Raw genomic sequence first — 21,619 nt, forward strand, 5'->3', positions numbered from 1 at the left:
TTGATTTCATTTTGATTGGGTACAATGGTGGGCTTCGGGGAGGACCCAGCACTCCTTGTGGGGAGGAGGGAATGTGGCAGGAGTGGTGGAAAAAGCAGAGGAAAAGGAACGTCCTCCAGCAGAAGCCCTTATGTCACCGGGGAGATACTTTCAGGGCTTCCTTCTTCCTTCAGGAGTGCCCATGTTGTTTCATAACGGACCACGTGATTCAAAACTACAAGTGTGTTAGCAGCATAAAAGTCTGAATGATAACCATGATGGGCCAAGAGATTCCATGCTTGGTATGTCAGTACTAGAGGTGGTTCAAATGCGGGTCAACCAGGTTAGGAAAGCTCTATTCATATCTGTCTCCCTTTGTTTGGAAATACTTTATAATGCCTCATTTCTAGATGCAGTTTTGTAGTAAAAAATCTCAGTACCAAGTTACATAAGTAATTGCATTTGGCTGTTATAATTATTATTATTATTATTACAAGTTGATTTATGCCAACCAGCATAACTCCTGAGGGACCAGTTAGTTACACAACATCTGTAGCAAGCAGGCACCTGGATCTCTTGCCTTAAGTTATTTCATGTACTTTTGCTAACTTTTTTTTGGCTGAAACTCTCAGGTCACTGCACCCTAGTCCCAGGCAGCAAAGCTCTTCTTTAGAAGCAGGACTGCCAAATAGCTCTTCATATGTGCACCTATTTCATGTGTATTCCATCTCCACTCCTTCCTGAAGAATGACAGTCCCCCTCTCACCCTTTGAACCAACATATAGGACTTAGGTCAAGTTGAAGGGCTCTACCTCATCCATGTCGATTTCTTCTTCAACCTCTAGAGTAGTAATAACTCCTATGGGTTTAGCGTGAAGGTCTCAGGCAGCCTGCTGAGTGCTCAGCGTTATTAACTCGTGCCATTCTCATAGTGGTGTCTGTAACAGGGCCCCTGGGTCAGACCCCACCTGCTGTCTGGTTTTGTACGGCCACAGGCTGGGAATAGGTTCCATATTTTTAAATGGTTGGAAGAAAAAAAGAAAAGATGATATTTTGTGCCATATGAGGAGTACATGAAATTCAGATTTCCGTGTTTTATTGGAACACATCACGCCATTTGTTTACATCTTGTCTGAGGTTGCTTTCATGCTACAACTGAGGGGAGTAGTTGAGATAGCGACCTTGAGGCCTGCAAAGTGAAAAATATTTACTGTCTTACCCCTTATAGAGAAATTTTGCAGATCCCTACTTTAGGTGGCTGGTTGCATTATTATCCCCATCTTACAGATGAAGAAATGTAAGCTGAGAGTTTTAAGTTTGTCTGTAGCCATTTGTCCACATGGTGAACTTGAGATTAAACATGTTGGATATCAAAGCTTCTCTGGAGCAGCTGAGACAGTCAGAGAATTCCAAGAACAAGTATTTGTGAGGGAGCTTCTCAGCACTCCAGTATCCTCTAACAGAGTTCTTAGAGTGTGACTTCCTTCTGTGCACGTGTGTGTGTATGTGGGCATGCCCATGTGTATGATTAAAGCATAAAAGAGAGCTATAACAGGAGGAGGATGAATTAAATAAATTTTTTTTAAAATCCCTGCTTTAGAAGTAGAGGAGATGCGGTACCAGTAACATCTAGGAGGCTGCTGCTTGTCATTTCAGTAGAAGAGGGATGGAGGGATTATCCCTGCTGTTGATGATGATAGTAACAGTTGTTGCTGAATGATAATAATCACTTCCAACTAGAAGAGAGCAGTCGTTAAGAGAGCAGTTCTCTGTGGCTGGCTTATTTGATCATATCCCAAGAGTTATAGTTCGGTAAACGAGTGAGTGAGTAATGCTTTGCCCTTTCGGCGGTGTCGTTTTGCACATGCGCAGAAAGAGTGTGTGCTCCTGGGCTGTTTCATCACGGAGCACCGCTCATCAGCATCCCTGTGAGTGCTGCTGCCCAACGGAGAGGTGGGGTGTGGTCCTCAGCTCTCACTCTAAAAGCCCTGGAAGGAGCTGCGAGGGACAGTGGTTGGGAATAAAAAGGTGTCAGTTGTTCTGAACGGGCCAGGAACCCCTGACGCCTACTTGGAGTCCTTTGGAATGTAAGCCTTTTATTTGTGGGGTGTTAGGGGTCCTTTCTGCAACCAAACCCTTTGAAATATTTCTCCAGAGTCTGAAAGAGTCTGACAATTGGTCACTTTTTTTTTTTTTTTTTTTTTTTTTTTTTTTTTTTGCTCAATAGAGTCCCAGAGGAGGGAGTCGTAAGAGAGACACATTCCAGGTGTGGGTATTGCCCTAACATCTGCCTGCCAGAGCCATGGGCTCTATGCCTTAACTACTGTTTGAAGGAGTTTGTGAAGGTTTTTCATAGCTGTCAACCAGAATGTGTATGAGAAAGATCATGAGTTTATGGGTATATTCCCAAAGTTACGTTTTTTGTTTTTCTATTGTTCTTTATGGTGATTGGAGAAAGACCACTGCATTTTAAGGAAAGCTGCTAAGGGATGTTTCACTAGCAAAAACAAACACACAAAAAAATGAGATTTGTTTTTACAAACGTTTGAGGATGGTTGTCGATTAAAAATAGAAAGTCATTTTTTTTTTCATTTTCACCAGGGAGCCTGATCACCTAATCGTTTCTTATCCCCATCCCCATTTCTGGGCAAGGTTTCAAAGTGGAGATGAGGAAGTCTGTTTCTGCTTTATAAACGGCTATTCCTCTCCCCGTGTTCTCAATGTTAACAAACCACCCAAATGATAATACCCTGAGATCTGCTGATGCAAAAAGGGGCCCCTAAGCTGCCCAGTGGTGACACTTGGCCTCCCCAGCCCTCGTCTGGCAGGTAGAGAGGGCTGTGGGAGAGGAGCCCTGCCGTTTCCGGTGCAAATAACATGCTCCTGGCATTTTAAAGTGGAGTTTTGCATTTTTTCCCTTCTCTGCTCCTCAGCGATGTTCTCATTGTTAGCACTTACATGCATGGCTGAGTAATGCTTTTTTAGCTGTTGACTTAAGTACAATTCAGTCTTCTCCATCTCTTCCCTCCCATTTCCAACCTCCCGTTTCCTTCTCTTCTTCTAGTAGGAGTGTTTCCCTAAATGTGAACTTTTGTTTGTTGGGATATTGTGCCGTATGCATGTACCAAGAGCCCACTGGATCTGTCCGAACACCTCTGGGGAGGTCGACGAGAACCCCGGTGCTGTACCCTCTTCCAAAGCAGGAAACAGAGAAGTTAAGTGTCTTGCTCAAGGTCACTGTCTGAAGTCCCTTTTGAAGTTTGGGTACTCATACCCTGGGGATGTGGGGTTCCCACCTCCCCGTGTGCTTCTATCACTGATGCCAAAGCCTTAGTACTACAGGAGAAATGAACTATGGTGTTGCCTCCCCGTGGGGTGACCATGCTGCCCAATCTAGTAAAGCCACATAGTGGCTCTTCATGATGACACTGTCAGGGAAGGGCCCTGAGCAGAGTGTGGGCTTTATTGCCTGCGTGTTACCTCCATGCCAGGTGTTTCCTGCTCTGCAGATAGCTCCTTCATCAGACATTTCCAACTCTGATTCTGCGCCAAATATTTGGCACAGGGAAGAGGCATCCTTTGCTTCCTTCCTCTTTCCCTGTAGCTTAAGAATAAAAAGCATGGAAGCTGGAATGGTAGAGACATTGAGCTGCTAGGAGAAGGGGTAGGCTCATCTCCAAAAGAGGATTTCGACCTCAGACTCATACCGGGGAGCACATGCCGGCTGTCACCTGGAGCCTGGGAAAGCTCCTTTTCCAGAATTTACACAGCTGGTGTTTTGACCCCAAACCACTGCCAACTCACATGGGGGGGTTGTTTAATGATTAAAATTTTTAAATAGTTGTATTTCTCCCCTTGTTTATTTTTCTAGAAGGTAGTAAAGAGAATTTCACTTACATTTGTGGCTTTGGTTGCGTGGAGATGAGAAAAAGGGAATGGGTGGGGGTGGTCTTCCCTCATCCCTTAAATCCTTTATTCTCCTCCATAGCATTTATGACCTTCAACATCCTATATATTTTGCTTATTTATTTTGATTTTATACCTGTTTACCCCACTAGAATGTGTCCTCCCTGAAGACAGAATTGCTTATATTTATATCTAAACCTGGGCCTGATACCTAGTAGGTACTCAAAATTTTTGTTGATTGAATTAATTAATCCTTCCACTAGATGTAGCTATTCGAACCAACTCCAGAGTCCCTGAATTTGTTCCAGATGTTGAAGGGCAGAGGCTGAATTGTAGGACCTGAGATTTTCAAAATATAAATCCTAGAAAGTGCTATAGTGATTCAGATGATAGACCTTCTAGACTAGTGTTTTGATGGAATGAATGTTATGGCAACGCCTGGCTGTTCGCCTTGACATCTGCCTCAGAGGTTGGACATCATCATTCATTCATTCAGCCAGACAGGCAGAGAGTCGATCTTTTATCAATAATTAGCTCTGGGGATAGAAAGCTGAACAAGATATATAGGCTTATTCCCTCATAAATCTTGTCATCTATAACTAGATCAACATTTTGGGGGGAAATAATTTATCTTTTCAGCCTCTTCCAACCCTGTGAAGAAGCATTCCTTAGTGTCAGTGATGCTGGATCAATATGAGACAACAGTAGGGGTATATATGATGGTGGAAGAAAATGGGTAGAAAATTTCAGACTTGAAAAGTGCTGCCTCCTGATTTTTCTGCTACCTGCTCGCATCCCTTCTCTGAGAAGGGGTCTATTGGTGAGCATATCATTAGTACCTTGTATTAGTTTCTTCCGTGATCACATCCTAGCAAATGGCAAGATGCTTAGTGACTTTTTTCTGTATGGCTTAGCAATAGCATATATGAAAAGAATTCTAGCTGTTGGTCTTTTGTAGATTCAGAGTGAGTCCACATTGAGATGAGGCTGTTGAGGGTGAGCAACAGTTATGTCCAAAGCGAGGCCAGGGATGGTCCCCTCACCCGAGCAGCTCTGGCAACCCCTGGCGCCCTGTGCTTGAGGAAACACAGAGGAGGGAAGAATACACCCAGGGTGAGGGCACTCAAAACTGTTTCATATGAGGAACAGTTAAAAGAACTGGGGATGTTTATTTTAGAGAAGACTCAGAAACACCGTAAGCTCTGTCTTCCAATGGTGGAAGGGCTCTCCATGTGGGAGAAGCATTAGATCATCCTGGAGCCTCAGGTCTTGGAACAAGGATGGCTGCGTGATAGGACTTCCTACAGTCAGGGTATTCAAAGGTGGCCGCCTGGGGAGCCACCTCTGAGCCTCACTACTGATCCCTTAGGAGGAAGGCAAGTCCCAATTTGTATCCTATCCGATGAGCCCAGATTCCTACTGAAGCCAGCCTAGGGCATGGCGAGCAGATATGATGACCAGGTAGAAGAGAAAATGACAGCTCTCATTTGGGTCTGCTTCTGTGATCCTCCTTTCCTCTGTTTGCCTTCGGTCAGATGATTTTATTCCCCCAAATTCAAATATTCGGAGTCTCTATTAAAATATATATATTTAATAATATATGAAATAGTTAACAATACATGGAATAAAAATACATGCATTTAATGATATATATAATATACATTATTATTATATATAATATATATATTATATACATGATAGAATTGCTTGTATTGTAATGTGGGAACAACCTGAATGATGATTAAAAAAGAATAGTTGAGTAAATTCTAATGTATTATATGAACCATTATGCAGTCATTATGGACAATGAGTTAGATCTGTATCTACTGCCCAAGATGAATGGGCAGGCTAGAGAGTTAAATGAGAAAAGCAAGAGAAACATATTCCATACATAGTATGATCTTGTTTTGTGAGAATAAATTATATTTTAAGTATTACGTGTGTAATCATGTTGGCATATAGTTTGTGTGAGGATGGCAAAAGTGGGGAAGCATAGAGATGAAGTGGTTGTTAACAGTAGTTGGAGAGTTTGGGGTGGGGTGGGGACCTGAGGGACAGAAGGGGCAGGAATAGAGACAAAGTGAAGGAAAGTGAGAGGGGACAGCTCATCCATCTGTCTGTCTATCAATATCCATCTATCTACCTATCATCTATCTATCATCTGTCTATCTAGCTTCATTGGTTGTGCTTAAACAAGTCTTACTTTTGAGGACTTTAATAAAAGAAGGAAGAAAGAAAGAAAGAAAGAAAGAAAGGAGAAAAAGTCTTTCACTTTTATGCTATTTTCTTTTTTTTTACTCTGTTGCTCTTATAAAAACTGTCTCAACGTTTCTATTAAGGACACTCCAGAGGTTTTATAATAAAAAAATATTAGTTTTCATTCTTTTGAGATGATGATTTAAACAGTTGAAAGAAATCTGGGGAATGTATAAAGATAAAATATTTTGAATCAAAATTGAGTTTCTAGATATCGTGAAAGATGAATGACTTAAGAATCATTTGTATTTTTCTTCATTGTTTCTTTGCTGTATAAGAGGTGTCCATTTTCTCCTAGTGCTCCAGAAAAATGTTCCCTTTCTTAAATCTAGGGAACACAGGGTCAGGTTAGGAGCACCCAACTCAGTTAAGAAATTTGCTAGTTTCTGGTGGGGAAGTGGAGCATTGAGTGGAGGGTTCTGACGTGTGTGTGTGTGTGTGTGTGTGTGTGTGTGTGTGTGTGTTTTGTTCTGTTTTGTTTTTGCGGTACGCGGGCCTCCCACTGCTGTGGCCTCTCCCGTTGTGGAGCACAGGCTCCGGACGCGCAGGCTCAGCGGCCATGGCTCACGGGCCCAGCCGCTCCACGGCATGTGGGATCTTCCCGGACCGGGGCACGAACCCACGTCCCCTGCATCGGCAGGCGGACTCTCAACCACTGCGCCACCAGGGAAGCCCCTGTATGGGTATTTTTCATCAGTTTTTCTCTGCTGAAATATCCAGTAAGATGCTGCTATGTTTTTCTGGGATTTGAATACTTTCTCTTAAACTATTTTAGATAATTGTTTTTCATATTAAATTATCCTCATTATACATTCATTTTTGATGCCAATAGTTCTTTCTACATAAAGGATTTGTCTACATCCAGAATAGCCCCAGATGTTGTAGAATTGGCTGGTGATTTAACCCCTGCTGATTATGAAAGAAGATTTGAGACAGAATAGGGTGCTGTTTCATATTCACATTTGGATGTAGTCTCAGAGCTGATCCCAAGCAGCATACTGATACAGAGACAAATAATGAGTGGGTGTGTCAGATCGATAGAAATACTACTACTAACCATTCGTATTTCTTTGATTTTAAGATGCTCGTTTTATATACTAACTGAAATCTGAATGCATCTTACTGCACTTGTGTGCATTTATTAGGTTAATATTGCAAGGCAACAGTGGTCTTATAATTAAAAGAAATCCTGTAGAATCCCCTTGGCTGGCTATTGAGTTCTGGAAGTTTTAATGCAATTAGAACATTCCAGAATCAATGAACCTCAACCAGAATTTCAGCCTGCATAATGCTATCCTGATTTAGACAAAGCAGGAAGTTATAAAAGTGTTTCTTTTCATGCAAGCAACTGCCTCATTGATAGATAACACTAAAATGATCCTAAAATTATACGAAGTAGGATCGGTGCATGGCGACTCCATTTTTAAAATCCTGATTTTAGGTCAACGGCACCATCACTTTGGGGAAACTAGTCAAGTGCAGTGACATTTTTCCACCTCACAGGCTAAAAAAATATTTCACTAGGCCAAAAACCTGAGTGGTACTTACGAACAGTTTATCTGTCAGAAGAGAGTGGGAAGAATGGAAGAGACAATGTTATTTGAATCTGTGACCTGGAGAGAAGGAAAGAGCCATGACATGGGAAGCCGTGCTGACTGACTAGATTGCCTGTATCCTGAGTTTGCTTTAGGTGTCTTGTCAAGCATTTCCATTGAGTTTTGTTGTCACTGTTGCTTCGTTTTCTTGGGCATAATATCTGTTCTTTCAGAAAATCCCCCTGCCCCTCCCCCCAGGCTAGGCTGGAAGGCTTCATGGCTGACTCTCCTGTGTGTGTTTGAGTCCATGGTCTTCTGCTGCTTTTCTCATGCTTTTTCTTTATGACGTTTCAGCTCATCCACCATACACCATGTGCTTTAGAGTGAAATTCTACCCACACGAACCCTTGAAGATTAAAGAAGAGCTCACCAGGTATTTTTTTGTTTGTTTGTATGTTTAACGTGCCCCTTGAAACAGCCAGGGCCTCTGAGTTTTACTCTTGTCTAGAGCGGAGTGTCTCCACCACGCAGGCGCTCAGCTCAGCATTTGGCTTGGAATGTTTCTCTTACACTTAATTGTCTTGGGACTTTTCAAACCGTTGTCATTGGGAGTGTAATTAACTGCACAAAAAAGCAGTGCTCTCTAAAAACACCTGACAGTGGGATGCTAAAAATAAATAGAAGATGACTGCGTTTAGGATATGGGCAAATTCATAGCTAGTGCAGCCCCTGGGACCTGTCTTTTGGATCTAAGCTTTTCTGAAGGGAAACGATCCCTTGACAGAATGATGAACTGTTTTGTCATCCCACATTCCACTTGCTAAATGACCGACTGCGGAGCCGGCTTCCCTCTCCTTGTAGACTCTTCTCAGCCCAACTCTCTGCATTTTCTGGTTCTCGGGCCAGGGCCACGTGCAACTAGTCCACCTTCTGGGTGTTTGGCTTCCGTGAACAGCCTTGGCCAATGCCACTGAGCAGGGTCCCGAGAGGGCCAACTCGGTGGATGGAGAAGAGCCCATGTGTGCTTAGCTCTTAATGAGCCCCTGATCTGGTGACCGAAAAAAGTCACTGTGTGTAGTCATCTCTCAGAATAATCTGCGTGGGTCCGAAGGCAGCAGAGAAGCAAAGGCAGTTGACTCTGATCATCATGTACAGAGTCACGTGCTGGGTTCTAGGGTACTGTGCTCTCTCGTTATCCATGAGGGTCTGGTAAAGCTCCACCATAGTGACACAAGGTGATGTTGGAAGGGAGCCATTCTCTGTTAGTAATTTGTGCACAGCTGTTGGCGGAGGTTTGTGCTTGGGGGCGGGGCAGGGTGTGCGTGGGAAAGGAGATGATGGACATTGTAAGTAGTGGTTGGTGTTTTGCAATCTGGCCTGCTTTTAAATTAAGGTAAAATTCACATAACATAAATTTTTTTTCACCGTTTCAAAGTGTACAATTCTGGAGCATTAAGTACATTGACAATGTAAGGCAACCATCACCATTATCTAGTTTCCAGAACATTTCTTATCACCCCAAAAAGAAAGCCTGTACCTATTAGCAGTCACTACCCACTCTCCCATCCCCCAGACCCTGGAAACCACTCGTCTACTTTCTATCTCTATGGATTTACCCGTTTTGGACATTTCATATAAATGGAAGCAAATGGTATGTGGCTTCAGCCTGCTTTTGGCTTGAAAAATTTATTCATTTATTTGTTAAGTACTTCCTCAGTTCCTGCTGTCTGCAAGGGCTGTATAAACCACCTAAATAAATAAATAAATAAAGATATTTGTCCTACCCTCTGGGTGCTAACACTGTAATTAGGAAGATCAATCAGATACTAATGCCAGGCGTTATTTCATCAGGGGCCAATATAGCTCACTTTTGTCACTTGTTTTCTTTAAGACCTTGACCAGAGGATAAAAATTGAATATGTGTCACAATATAAATTAAGGATGGGTCTTTTGTTGGTGATGTTGAGAAAAGTCCCATTTGAAAGTAAAAGGGTACAAAGTTTTAGTTAAATCCCTCTCAATTAAATTAGCTAGCCCTTCCCTGCATTTGTCTGAATAACTAAGGTATGAATTGTGCGACATTGCAAACATTTTTATGTCTCCAAAGGAAATTAAGACAATACAGGTAGAAATGGGTTTTTCTGAGTCAAACACAGTCTTTAGAATTCAAAAGGGATCTACAAACTGTGGAATGACTCAGGTACTTATGATTTAAACCCTATCTTGAAAGAATTTAGTTTTTATTGTGTGATGTTATTTTATCATAAGATTAATCTAAAATTTAAGAATTTAATAAATGAGAAGCTAAGATCACATTCATGACCAGGCTAAGGGGTAAAGAAACATTGGGAAAAAAGCGGTTTTAAAAGAGCAAAACAACAAAAATACTTACCAAAAAGGATATTTTTTAAATCCTGCTTTTATCTCTCCATTTACACAGTCACCTTACAATCCTTTAGATTTCTGAGGCATTTGTAAATGCTATATACAACTGAATGTAATAAAAGCATGTTGGTTTTAAATTTTTTAGTAAGAACCGCCTTTAAATTCATGTTAGATAGAGAAGCGTATCACTAATGGGGGCATAATAATGTATGCCCCAGATCCTCCTGTGTTTTTGTTGCTTAATTCTTTCATGCAGAGAGGGGTGAGACTGAAGGAAAATGCATTATTATTATTATTTTGGTGGCTATTATATTAAAAAATGAGTATCTGAACCTGAAGCCATTTGCAAGGCTCAGTGGATTATGTGGAATCCGTAATAATCCATGATTATCTCTAGAGTTCACTAATGTGAGCAAGGACCCAAACTCAGCTGTTGTGAAAGCGGATTTTCTTTTCTCAGGAAGCTTTTGTCAAACTCAATTTCTGAGTTATGGGATCAGAACCCAAACGTCTCATTCGTCAGTAAATATTTATTTGAAACGATTTTCCACTACTAAACTCACCCAAACGTGGACAGGAATGCTTTTTGTTCAATGCATACATGCAGCACGTAGAAAAGAAACTTGATGGCATTTAGCCAGGTAGTTTACATTCTTTAAGAAAGGAAAGATTTCATCACCTCAAGTATTTGTGTGACCTTGGTATTGTGAATGATCTAGGGCCATGGTCCTCAAAGTCACATCCCTGGATTAACAGCAACAGCATCACTTGGGAACTTGGCCCCTGCCCCAGACCTGGGATGGGGCCCTGCAATCTGTATTTTCACAAGCCCTCCAGGTAATTTTAAAGCATGTCAAATTTTAAGAACCATTACTCTAAGGCAATTGGATTTTCAAAAGTATTAGTTTCTTTAGGCAGATATTAGAGTGTACAATTCAGTGGGTTTCGTATGTTCTTTCGTATGCCACCATCACTGTGATCTCCTTCCAGAACATTTTCATCACTGCAGTAGGAAACCTAGTATGCAAGCAGTCTCTCCCCATTCCCCACTCCCCCCAGCCCCTGGCAGCTACTAAGCTATGTTTTTGTCTCTGTAGGTTTGTCTATTCTGAAATTGTATACAAATGGAATCATATAATATGTGGCCTTTTATATCTGACTTTTCACTTAGCTTAATCTTTTCAAGGTTCTTCCATGTTGTAGCATGCATCAGTAGGTACTTCCTTCCTTTTATGGCTGAATAATATTCCATTGTATGGATATACCACTTTCTTTTATCCTTTCATCAGTTGATGGGCATTTGTTTTAGCTATTATGAAGAATGCTGCTATGAGCATTCATATACACATTTTTGTGAGGACCTAGATTCTGATTTAATTGGGTCTAGGGTAGGGTCCATGTTGGTATTGTTTAAAAGCTCCCCCAGGTGATTCTAACATGCAGTCCCTCTGAGAACCTCTGGTTTAGAACCTTATTACTCAAGTGTGGTCCATGGGCCCGCAGCTCAGCTTTACTGTGCGCTTATTAGAAATATGGACTCTTGAGCCCCACCCAGACCTACTGAACCAGAATCCATATTCTAACAGCATCTCTGGGTAATTCACGAGCTCACTAAAGTGTGAGAGACACCAGTTTAGGGAGATACTCTGGGTCCTTGATGGCCAGTGTAATACTGGTCCCTTGACAAAATGTACACTAACTCCAGATAAGAAATTTATTAGGGACTACCTTTATGTCCTGCACACAATTCCATACAAAGTTGGGGACAGAGAGTGTCATTTGAACCTCCATTGTGTGTCCAGTGCCTAGCACTGTCATAGCATAAAGCGGGTGTGAGATAAAGATTCATCAAGTGGAAGCACCAGGGAGCCACTGAACCCTTCAGTGCATCTGTGTGTCCGGGGATGGCGAGCTCTAGCGCTCGGGGAGGCGGGCGGGCACTGCCAGCCCCTGAGTGATCTGAGTACCTCAGTTATGCTCTCTGAGCGGGGTTGTGCATGAGGCTGCTCACAGGCTGAGTAAAGATCAGATTATTTGAGCCCTGGAGGTAGTGACTGGGACCGATTGGGTAGTACTCCCCACCTGGCCTCAAGAACCTGGAAAGAAGAAAAAAAGGTTGGTCTCTGCGACTTAAACTTCAAAATAAACAGAAAGAATCTTCACACACCTATAAAGTTAGTCAGAAACAATAGACCCCAGGCCTGAGCCTTCAATGAAAGAATCAGTCAGGCAAAGACATAGGAGGAGATCTGAAGAGGGCGTGATCAGCATAGAGGAACAGAGGGGACAGTGACAAGATGAGCCTGAGCCAGGGGTGGTAAACTGACACCGCCCCCCCGCCCCCGCCCCGCCATCCCCAGCTGAATCAGGCCCAGGCGTATTTTTCGTTTGACACTCCAGTGTTTTCAAAAACAGAGTTTGCTGCAACATTTAAAATTCAAAGGATTTCACTTCTAAACCCGTCGCCGTGACGCTGGAGCTGCACAGCGGCTGACCCCTTCGCGGGAGCCAGCACCCTCTGTTCTGCTTCCCGACCCCCTCACCCCAGCCTGTTTCACTCAGTAACAGGTTTGTCTGGCCCTGAGGCCATCTGTTTGCCATCCCTGGAGAAGCGGAGAGGACACTAAACAGATGACCGTTTGTGCTGTGAATAAGTTGGCTTTCTGGCCTCGTAACCAAGTCTTTTTGAGATTGATTAACATGAGTCTGTCTGTGCCCCGGACTAGTCTCTGTAGACTGAGTCCGATTCCTGAGTCCTCATTCCACAGAGAGCTCGGGCAGCCTGTAGCTGAGGTGCTGGTGGTGGTAACAGTGGCTGTGGTTGTCCTTGTGTGGGACTTTCTGCCAGGGACGGTGGCTGCTGGGCCTTGTGGCTCTCCTCCATCCTTCCTGTATCTCTTTGGAAAGGGCCAGCCACACAGCTCTGGAAGCTGCCACAGACACTTCAGGTTTTCTGAACTCTGAGGGCTCCTCCCAGTTTTCCTCTGCTTGCCCTCTGAGGGGCTTGGGTAGGGCTCTGGTGACCCAGGTGCATGAAGCATGAGCAATCCTTCCACTTCTTCCAGGCCTCAGCCAAAACTTAGGGCGACTCTTTCTCCTTTTGCATTGCAGGTATCTTCTGTACCTGCAAATTAAAAGAGATATTTTCCACGGTCGACTGCTCTGCTCCTTTTCAGATGCTGCCTACCTGGGTGCCTGTATCGTCCAAGGTAAGTGTGGCCACGGCTGCCCATCCCCACCATTGTACTGGACAGTAGAGCTTTGGCTGTTCAGAGACTCCCTCCTCCCCAGCCTCTGCCCATCCAGCCCGTGTCATGGTTTGAGGCCAGGCAGGGCTGGGTACTTAGCAATGGACCCCCGCCTCCCCTTCCCTCCCAAGCCTCTGGGGTCCTGGTGGAAGGCTGGGCTGCAGTGGTCACAGGGGCCTCTGCAAGAACGGAGGTCCTCAAGGCCCCGAGGTAGAGCTCAGACTCTCTGTTTCAAAGGGGCTGGAATGCTTGACTTTATAAGAAGCTTTGAAGAGATGTGGGGTGTTCTGTGCTCTGAGCTCCAACCACCAGGTGTGGTGCATGATGGGTATATTGAGCGGGGAATCTATGTCCAGGAAGGTAGGTGTCAAAGGGGTGTCCTTTCAAACCTTTGAAGTGAAATATCAAAGCATTTATACATATGTATTCACATGAGTAGTATGTGTATATACGTGCACTGTATCTAATGCTTCAGCCTTTCTAGTCACGCAGTATGGTGAGGAGAGCATCAGGCTCACAGCCTGTCATTCTACAGTTTGAACCTGAATTCCCATTTCCTGGTTATTTCACCATAGATAAATGATTTAAACTCTTTAAGCTTCGGTGTCTTTATATATTGAATGATGTGGTCCTACTTGTGTGACAATTTCATGAGACTTATTCTCAGGGTTGAACAAGCCCCAGAGGGTGGGGCATTGGGAAGCAGTAAGCATATAGGACCCAGGGTAAGCTTCTGGATGTTTCGACCTGTAAGAAAAAAGTGTTTGAGAGAAGGCTGTCTCCAGAGCCCAAGGCAGAGCATCGTCATGGGGATGGGCCCAGGACCCAAGTGAAGAACGACTCAGAAGTTCTGTTCCCCTGGGTCAGCTGGGAGGCAGCTGGCAGCAGGGCCTGCTTGGAGGGACTCAGGTGTTCCAGCCATTTGTAGCATGGATGCTGATGACATGTTTATGAGAGAAGGGGAGGGTGGAGAGGGGAACTAGGAGAAGAGAGGAGGGATGGAGGGGAGAAGGAAGGAAGCAGGTGAGGACAACGGGAGAGAGAGAGGTTACCAAGTGAGCATGTCACCCTTATAAAGGATCTGAAATAATGAAGGAGCTTATGATGGGGTCATAAGCGGATCATGACAATCGTCTGTCTGATCACAATTCCAACCTTCGTTCACAGCTTAAGAGAGACACCCATCATTCTCCTGGGGGTTTCACTGTCACTCACCACTATCCCCATGGGATGCTCTGTGCTGTGAAATCGTTCCTAGGACCCTGTTTCCAGGTGTGTGTGCTCTCTGAGAATTCTGAAGTCTATCTGTGTTGCTTTTCCCCATCCTCTGGGAGCGACCTAGTGCCACTCAGCAGGTTTTAGCAGTGGTGTTAAAAACCCTTGGAGATACTCAAGTTTAAAGTTAGAATGACAGTGATAGCCTGATGGGAAATAGTCCTTCCATCTGCCCCAAGGTGGAGTGCGTGCTTCTGAAAGCTGCCTCTCTTATATAGAGCTAAGGAATGTTCAAACCCCAAAGTTCTTCTTCCCTGTGAAGACTGCACGTTCCTAGTTAGGGTGCACTGTCTTCCATGAGGGAAAAGCAAATCGATACTAATCCAAGCAACAGACTGGCATGTGAGGATTTCAGGACGCATTTAGGCATTAGTGAATCGTGGTCAGTTGTCCAAGGACAAGCTCAATATGGATCTGTAATGGGAAAACTCTCCATCCTGTTTTATGTTTGAAATAAAGCCACAAAGCCTCCATCCAGATGATCAGGGCCCTATTTTATCCCTCGTTGCTATTATCACTGACCATACTCACAGATGCTGTCGAGAGAGTAGAGTTGGAAGTGAACTGACAGACCTCAAGAAAACCTTTCAGCTCTAAAACGCAGCAGTGTCCATGGACCATTTGTAGCAAATCCAGTAAAAGCTGGATTCGTCAAGTTCTCTGATGCTCGGGGTGGTATTACAGCAGCTCTAGGGATCATTACAAATGCAGATAAACATCTGCTTTGTCAGAACTGCTTATGCTTACAGAGAGTGATAGGGAATGTGAAGTAAATGATTAGAAAGCGGAGGACATGTGACTTTTTACTGGCCTCTTGTTTGCTAACACTCTTTGAAGGAGCATGTTTTAAGCTTCAGAATATTCTGAGTGTATAAAACAGGCAGCCACCCAGAGTTTTGCCACCGTACACACTGAATACAATGAGCATATTCAATACACGCTTTGCATTGTCTTCATAATACCAATTGCAAAACTAACACACGAAGCCCTAGGAATCTATTTATGTTCTTTCTTGATACAAATATCTTTCCTGTTCCTTCTACAAAACAGCAATGTGGCAGGATTACTGTTCTTATCTCCTCTGCCTGGTGTGTCCAATCCCTGTGGGTCTGTGGCTCCGTCTTGATATTCAGAACTCCGTTCAGATGTCACTTCCTCTGAGAAGTCTTCCTGGACTACTAAAGTAGCCTCTCTCTGCACATCATTCTTTCTCATGCCCCTGTTCCGTTGTCTTTTTTTTTTTTTTTCCTTTTTTTTGCGGTACACGGGCCTCTCACTGTTGTGGCCTCTCCCGTTGCGGAGCACAGGCTCCGGACGCCCAGGCTCAGCGGCCATGGCTCACGGGCCTAGCCGCTCCGCGGCATGTGGGATCTTCCCGGACCGGGTCACGAACCCATGTCCCCTGCATCGGCAGACGGACTCTCAACCACTGTGCCATCCGGGAAGCCCTGTTCTGTTGTCTTTTAAGCACTTATATTTGAAATTATCTTGTTGAGTTGTTTGGGGGCTTATTATGCATTGCCCCTTATGTAGGATCTAAATTCCATGGAAGTGGAACTCTGGGGGCCTTTTTCACTGTAGTACCCCCATGTCTGGCACACAGTAAGTTCTCCACTAAATATGTTAAGTGAACTAGGGCACTTGCCTAAATCGCACCAATGTATGCTTTATTTCTATACTTGGGAAAGAGTGGTTGTTTCACTACCTCATCCATGTATTTGTCATGTGTTCTCTCAACATTTATTGAAGAGCTCCTAGGTGGCAGGCCACTGCAATGTGAAGTCCCTGTGGGGGGAAGGGGACAGACAAGTAAACAGGAAGCTGTGATGATGTGTTAATGTCTAAACAGAGGGACACACAGGGTCCCTGCTCTGACCCCAGGAGGGCCCCCCACTCAGCAAGGGTAGTCAGGGAATGTTCCCAAAGGAGTTGACCCTGGGGCTGTCACATCCTGTATCTCAAGTTCTTTTGGAGTGAGTCCTCTCCAAACCAGGGGAAATGCCATTGTCATACTTGCCCTTTGTACTTACCATCACCTGATCACACTCATCCTTTTGCTTCAACTCTTTGGATTTTGCTGACAATTAAATTCTCTTTAATTTTAATTTAATGTCATCTTAATTTAAATTCTCGCAAGCCATCCCATGTACTGTATGTTATTTGTTGTAACTTTACCCTCATCGTCACATGTGGGAGAGAGAACCACAGGCTCCTTACCCAACTCCTCTATGGAAAACAAAATTTGAAGTTAGAAGTCCTTAATCATTTATAAACGGCCTTTTGCTTCAGGTAAAGTCAGAGTTAAAGACAAGCTTTAAGGAACAAGAAAGCTGGGCGTGTGATGGGGGAAACGTCGACATTTACCTTGTCAGCAACCCTGTGCAGTTTCCATGGCATTTCTTCTCTAGTTCGCTGGCATTTGCCAGGCTACTTATTTGCTATGTTTAGCAGTCCAAGGCCATTGTACTTCACAAGTTTTCCTGGAAAGAGAAATGCCCACCCAAAACGAGACAAGCACAAACAACACCACCCATCAACTGTGCAAGGTGACATTGCATTGGACATGGCCTGGTTTAATATCAGTGGTCCATGCCCTGTGGAAAAGCAGGCACTGGGTTATACTGTCCCCTAAATTTTGGGGTCCATAGCCAGCTCACAGGGGCATGTGTATGTGTGTGTGTTTGCGTGTATGTGTAGGTGTGTTATGTGTGTTTCTTTTGAAACTTAGATTGAGTTAATCATCAGTTCGTGGCTCACTTTTCATCACTGGTCCCATCTATTGATTGATTGATTTCCCTTTTTTCATTATTCTCCATTTCTGTTCCTAAAGGCAGCAACTGGGTTCATGTATATCTTTGACTTGGAATACATCCTTATAAAATGATTAGTATTGTCTTGTGTGTATATACTCTTAAGTTTCATAAATTAAATGGGGCTATAGAACACATTTAATCCTTCCTTTATATGCTCAGAACACTGAGGAATCTATTCACATTTCTGGGTATACATCTATTTTGTTGCTTTTAATTGCTACAGAGTATCCAGTCGGGTGCATTGCCCATGTGCTAGTTACTGCTCCCAGCAATAATGAACACCTGAGTTGCCCCATATCTTTTTTCACACCTAGAGTTTTTTAGAATATACACCCAGAAATGGATTGCTGGGTAATAATATTAGGCTAAATACTCCCAGCTTGTGCTCTAGAAGAGCTACGTGCACCAAGAATCTTCAGACGTGTACAAGTACTTCTATTTCTTCATGTCCCTGCCAACACATAGAATCATCCGGCTTCCTAAACTTTTTGTTAATCTCATAGGTGTAAAGTGACATCTTCTAGTTTGGGTTTGCACAGCTCTCATTACTGATGAGTTTGGGCAGCTCTCCATACTTGAGGCCTTTGGGTTTCCCCTTCTATGAATTGGCTGTTGATATTCCTTGACCATTTTCCTATTGGAATTCCTGCCCATGTACTTATAGATTTGTAGGGGTTCTTTCTTTATTCTAGATATTAGCCTTTGTCAGATTTAGATTTTGCAAATATGTTATTTCAACTTATCTATTATTTTGACTATGTCCTTTAATGAACAGAAATATTTTTATTTTGATATGATCAAATTAATCAGTTTCCCCTCTATGGCTGATGGCATTTTGGGTCTTATTTGGGTCTTCCTCCTGTGGTATATATTTTAAGTTGTTTTCAGAACTCTGTAATTTGAGCTCTATTAAGAAGCTTTAAAGAGCTTTGCTTTCCTCCCAGTTTTATCCTTTTACAGTCATTACAGATTCAACAACGAAGAGACAGTAGATACAAATTACTGAGTTGGATGTGATTTTGCAGATGTGCTTAAGGCATATTGATTTCTATCTACTTCAAAGTCATGTTGGTGATCAAGTTTCTCAGTACCATTTTCCCACCATCTTTAATCTACTTTCCTGGGCCATTTCTGCCTGAAATACTTGCCCCTTCTGGCTCATTTTCCTTAGCAAGCTTGTGGAATCAGGACAAAGTATTCCCACTGCAAGAGCATCACCTTTGCTGCTTCAGGCTCTGCTCGATGCATATCCTAGGTCCATCTTCTCATAGACCCTCTGGGTGCTCAGAGATTGTGCAGGCATTTCTTTTTACCCTTAAAGACCCTCTGGACGTACCCTATATTAGAACCTGGCAACAACTTTAATCTGGGATGCTCAACCGTACTTTGATACACACTCTTTAATTTGAAGAGCAGTCCATTTATTTTAATGTACAATCCTCTTGGGTACCTTTATGTTGTGATATTTCATTGACTGAGCCACACCTGCACAAATCTCAGAGCTAGCAGCTCCAGCCAGGGAATTCCTCGACTCAGAAAATTAACTGTGAAAGGAAACTTGAGGAACACCCAGTGGTTTCCAGCTAGAGGTGGTAACACCTCCTATTGTGGGGAGCATTTGGAAACATTGGGAGGCATTTTTGGTGGTCATAATATCTGGATGTGCCACCAGCATTTAGTACCTGAAGGGTAGGGGTGCTAAATGTCTTACCATGCCTTGGAAGGTCTGAAACAATAAAGAATTGTTTATTTGCCCAAATGCCAATAGTGCCCCTTTGAGAAACAATGATTTAAACTCCTTTATTGTGTAGATGAAGAAAATGAGACCCAGAGAGTTCAGCAAGTGCCCAAGCACACACAGCTAAATCTGAACTAGAATATGACCTTCTAGACACTCAGGCTGTGGTCTTTCCATGGATACAAACACATTTCGTTGGGTGAGCTTGTTCCATGATCTTCTTTTGGGTGGTGGGAGCCATTCCGTGTACACCCTGCTCTTGTTTTTTTTTTTTTTTTTTAACATCTTTATTGGAGTATAATTGCTTTACAATGTTGTGTTAGTTTCTGCTGTATAACAAAGTGAATCAGCTATACGTACACATATATCCCCATATCCCCTCCCTCTTGCATCTCCCTCCCACCCTCCCTATCCCACCCCTCTAGGTGGTCACAAAGCACCGAGCTGTGCTATGCAGCTGCTTCCCACTAGCTATCTATTTTACATTTGGTAGTGTATATATGTCAGTGATACTCTCTCACTTCGTCCCAGCTTACCCTTTCCCCTCCCCGTGTCCTCAAGTCCATTCTCTACATCTGCGTCTTTATTCTTGTCCTGTCTCTAGACTCTTCAGAACCCTTTTTTTTTTTAACTTCCATATATATGTGTTAGCATACGGTATTTGTTTTTCTTCTTCTGACTTACATTCTCTATGACAGACTCAAGGTCCATCCACCTCACTAAAAATAACTCAATTTTGTTTCTTTTTATAGCTCAGTAATATTCCATTGTATATATGTGCCACATCTTCTTTATCCATTCATCTGTCGATGGACACTTAGGTTGCTTCCATCTCCTGGCTATTGTAAATAGAGCTTCAATGAACATTTTGGTACATGACTCTTTTTGAATTATGGCTTCCTCAGGGTTTATGCCCAGTAGTGTGATTGCTGGGTCGTACGGTAGTTCTATTTTTAGTTTTTTAAGGAATCGCCATACTGTTCTCCATAGTGGCTGTATCAATTTACACTCCCAAAACAGTGCAAGAGGGTTCCCTTTCTCCACACCCTCTCCAGCATTTACTGTTTGTAGATTTTTTGATGATCGCCATTCTGACCAGTGTGAGGTGACACCTCGTTGTAGTTTTGATTTACATTTCTCTAATGATTAGTGATATTGAGCATCCTTTCGTGTGTTTGTTGGCAATCTGTATATCTTCTTTGGAGAAATGTCTAATTAAGTCTTTTGCCCATTTTTGGATTGGTTTGTTTGCTTTTTTGATATTGAGTTTCATGAGCTGCTTGTATATTAGGAGATTAATCCTTTGTCAGTTGCTTTGTTTGCAAATATTTTCTCCCATTCTGAGGGTTGTCTTTTTGTCTCGTTTATGGTTTCCTTTGCTGTGCAAAAACTTTTAAGTTTCATTAGGTCCCATTTGTTTATTTTTGTTTTTATTTCCATTTCTGTAGGAGGTGGGTCAAGAAGGATCTTGCTGTGATTTATGTCGAAGAGTCTTCTGCCTATGTTTTCCTCTAAGAGTTTTTTTTTTTTAATTTAATTTTATTTATTTTTTTATACAGCAGGTTCTTATTAGTCATCAGTTTTATACACATTAGTGTATACCTCTAAGATTTTATAGTGTCTGGCCTTACATTTAGCTCTTTAATTCATTTTGAGCTTATTTTTGTGTATGCTGTTAGGAAGTGTTCTAATTTCATTCTTTTACATGAAGCTGTCCAGTTTTCCCAGCACCACTTATTGTAGAGACTGTTTGTTCTCCATTGTATATTCTTGTCTCCTTTGTCAGAGATAAGGTGACCATATGTGCGTGGGTTTATCTCTGGGCTTTCTATCCTGTTCCATTGATCTATATTTCTGTTTTTGTACCAGTACCATACTTTCTTGATTACTGTAACTTTGTAGTATAGCCTGTATTCAGGGAGTCTGATTCCTCAGCTCCAATTTTTCCCCTCAAGATTGCTTTGGCTATTTGGGGTCTTTTGTGTTTCCATACAAATTGTGAAAAATTTTTATCTAGTTCTGTGAAAAATGCCATTGGTAGTTTGATAGGGATTGCACTGAATCTGCAGATTGCTTTGGGTAGTATAGTCATTTTCACAGTGTTGATTCTTCCAATCCAAGAATATGGTCTATCTCTCCATCTGTTTGTATCATCTTTAATTTCTTTCATCACTGTCTTACAGTTTTCTGCATACAGCTCTTTTGTCTCCTTAGGTAGGTTTATTCCTAGATATTTTATTCTTTTTGTTGCAATGGTAAATGGGAGTGTTTCCTTAATTTCTCTTTCATATTTTTCATCATTAATGTATAGGAATGCAAGAGATTTCTGTGCATTAATTTTGTATCCTGCTACTTTACCAAATTCATTGATTAGCTCTAGTAGTTTTCTGGTAGCATCTTTAGGATTCTCTATGTATAGTATCATGTCATCTGCAAACAGTGACGGTTTTATGTCTTCTTTTCTGATTTGGATTCCTTTTATTT

At 42.6% G+C, this 21,619-nt stretch overlaps 1 protein-coding gene across 3 annotated transcripts in view; it reads left to right on the forward strand.

Moving 5' to 3' along the window:
• Positions 1-21,619, forward strand: part of FRMD3 (FERM domain containing 3) — a 313,237-nt gene that overhangs the window by 194,753 nt on the left and 96,865 nt on the right. For all 3 annotated transcript variants that reach the window (XM_027094154.1, XM_027094155.1, XM_027094156.1), the window contains exons 4-5: positions 8,031-8,109; positions 13,173-13,270. In XM_027094154.1, the coding sequence (XP_026949955.1) occupies positions 8,031-8,109; positions 13,173-13,270 (177 nt within the window). The remainder of the gene's footprint in view (positions 1-8,030; positions 8,110-13,172; positions 13,271-21,619) is intronic.

The sequence above is a fragment of the Aethalodelphis obliquidens genome, unplaced genomic scaffold (genome assembly GCF_003676395.1).
Source record: "Aethalodelphis obliquidens isolate GAN/ISIS:26980383/991018 unplaced genomic scaffold, ASM367639v1 scaffold88, whole genome shotgun sequence".
NCBI classification, from domain to species: Eukaryota; Metazoa; Chordata; class Mammalia; order Artiodactyla; family Delphinidae; genus Aethalodelphis; species Aethalodelphis obliquidens.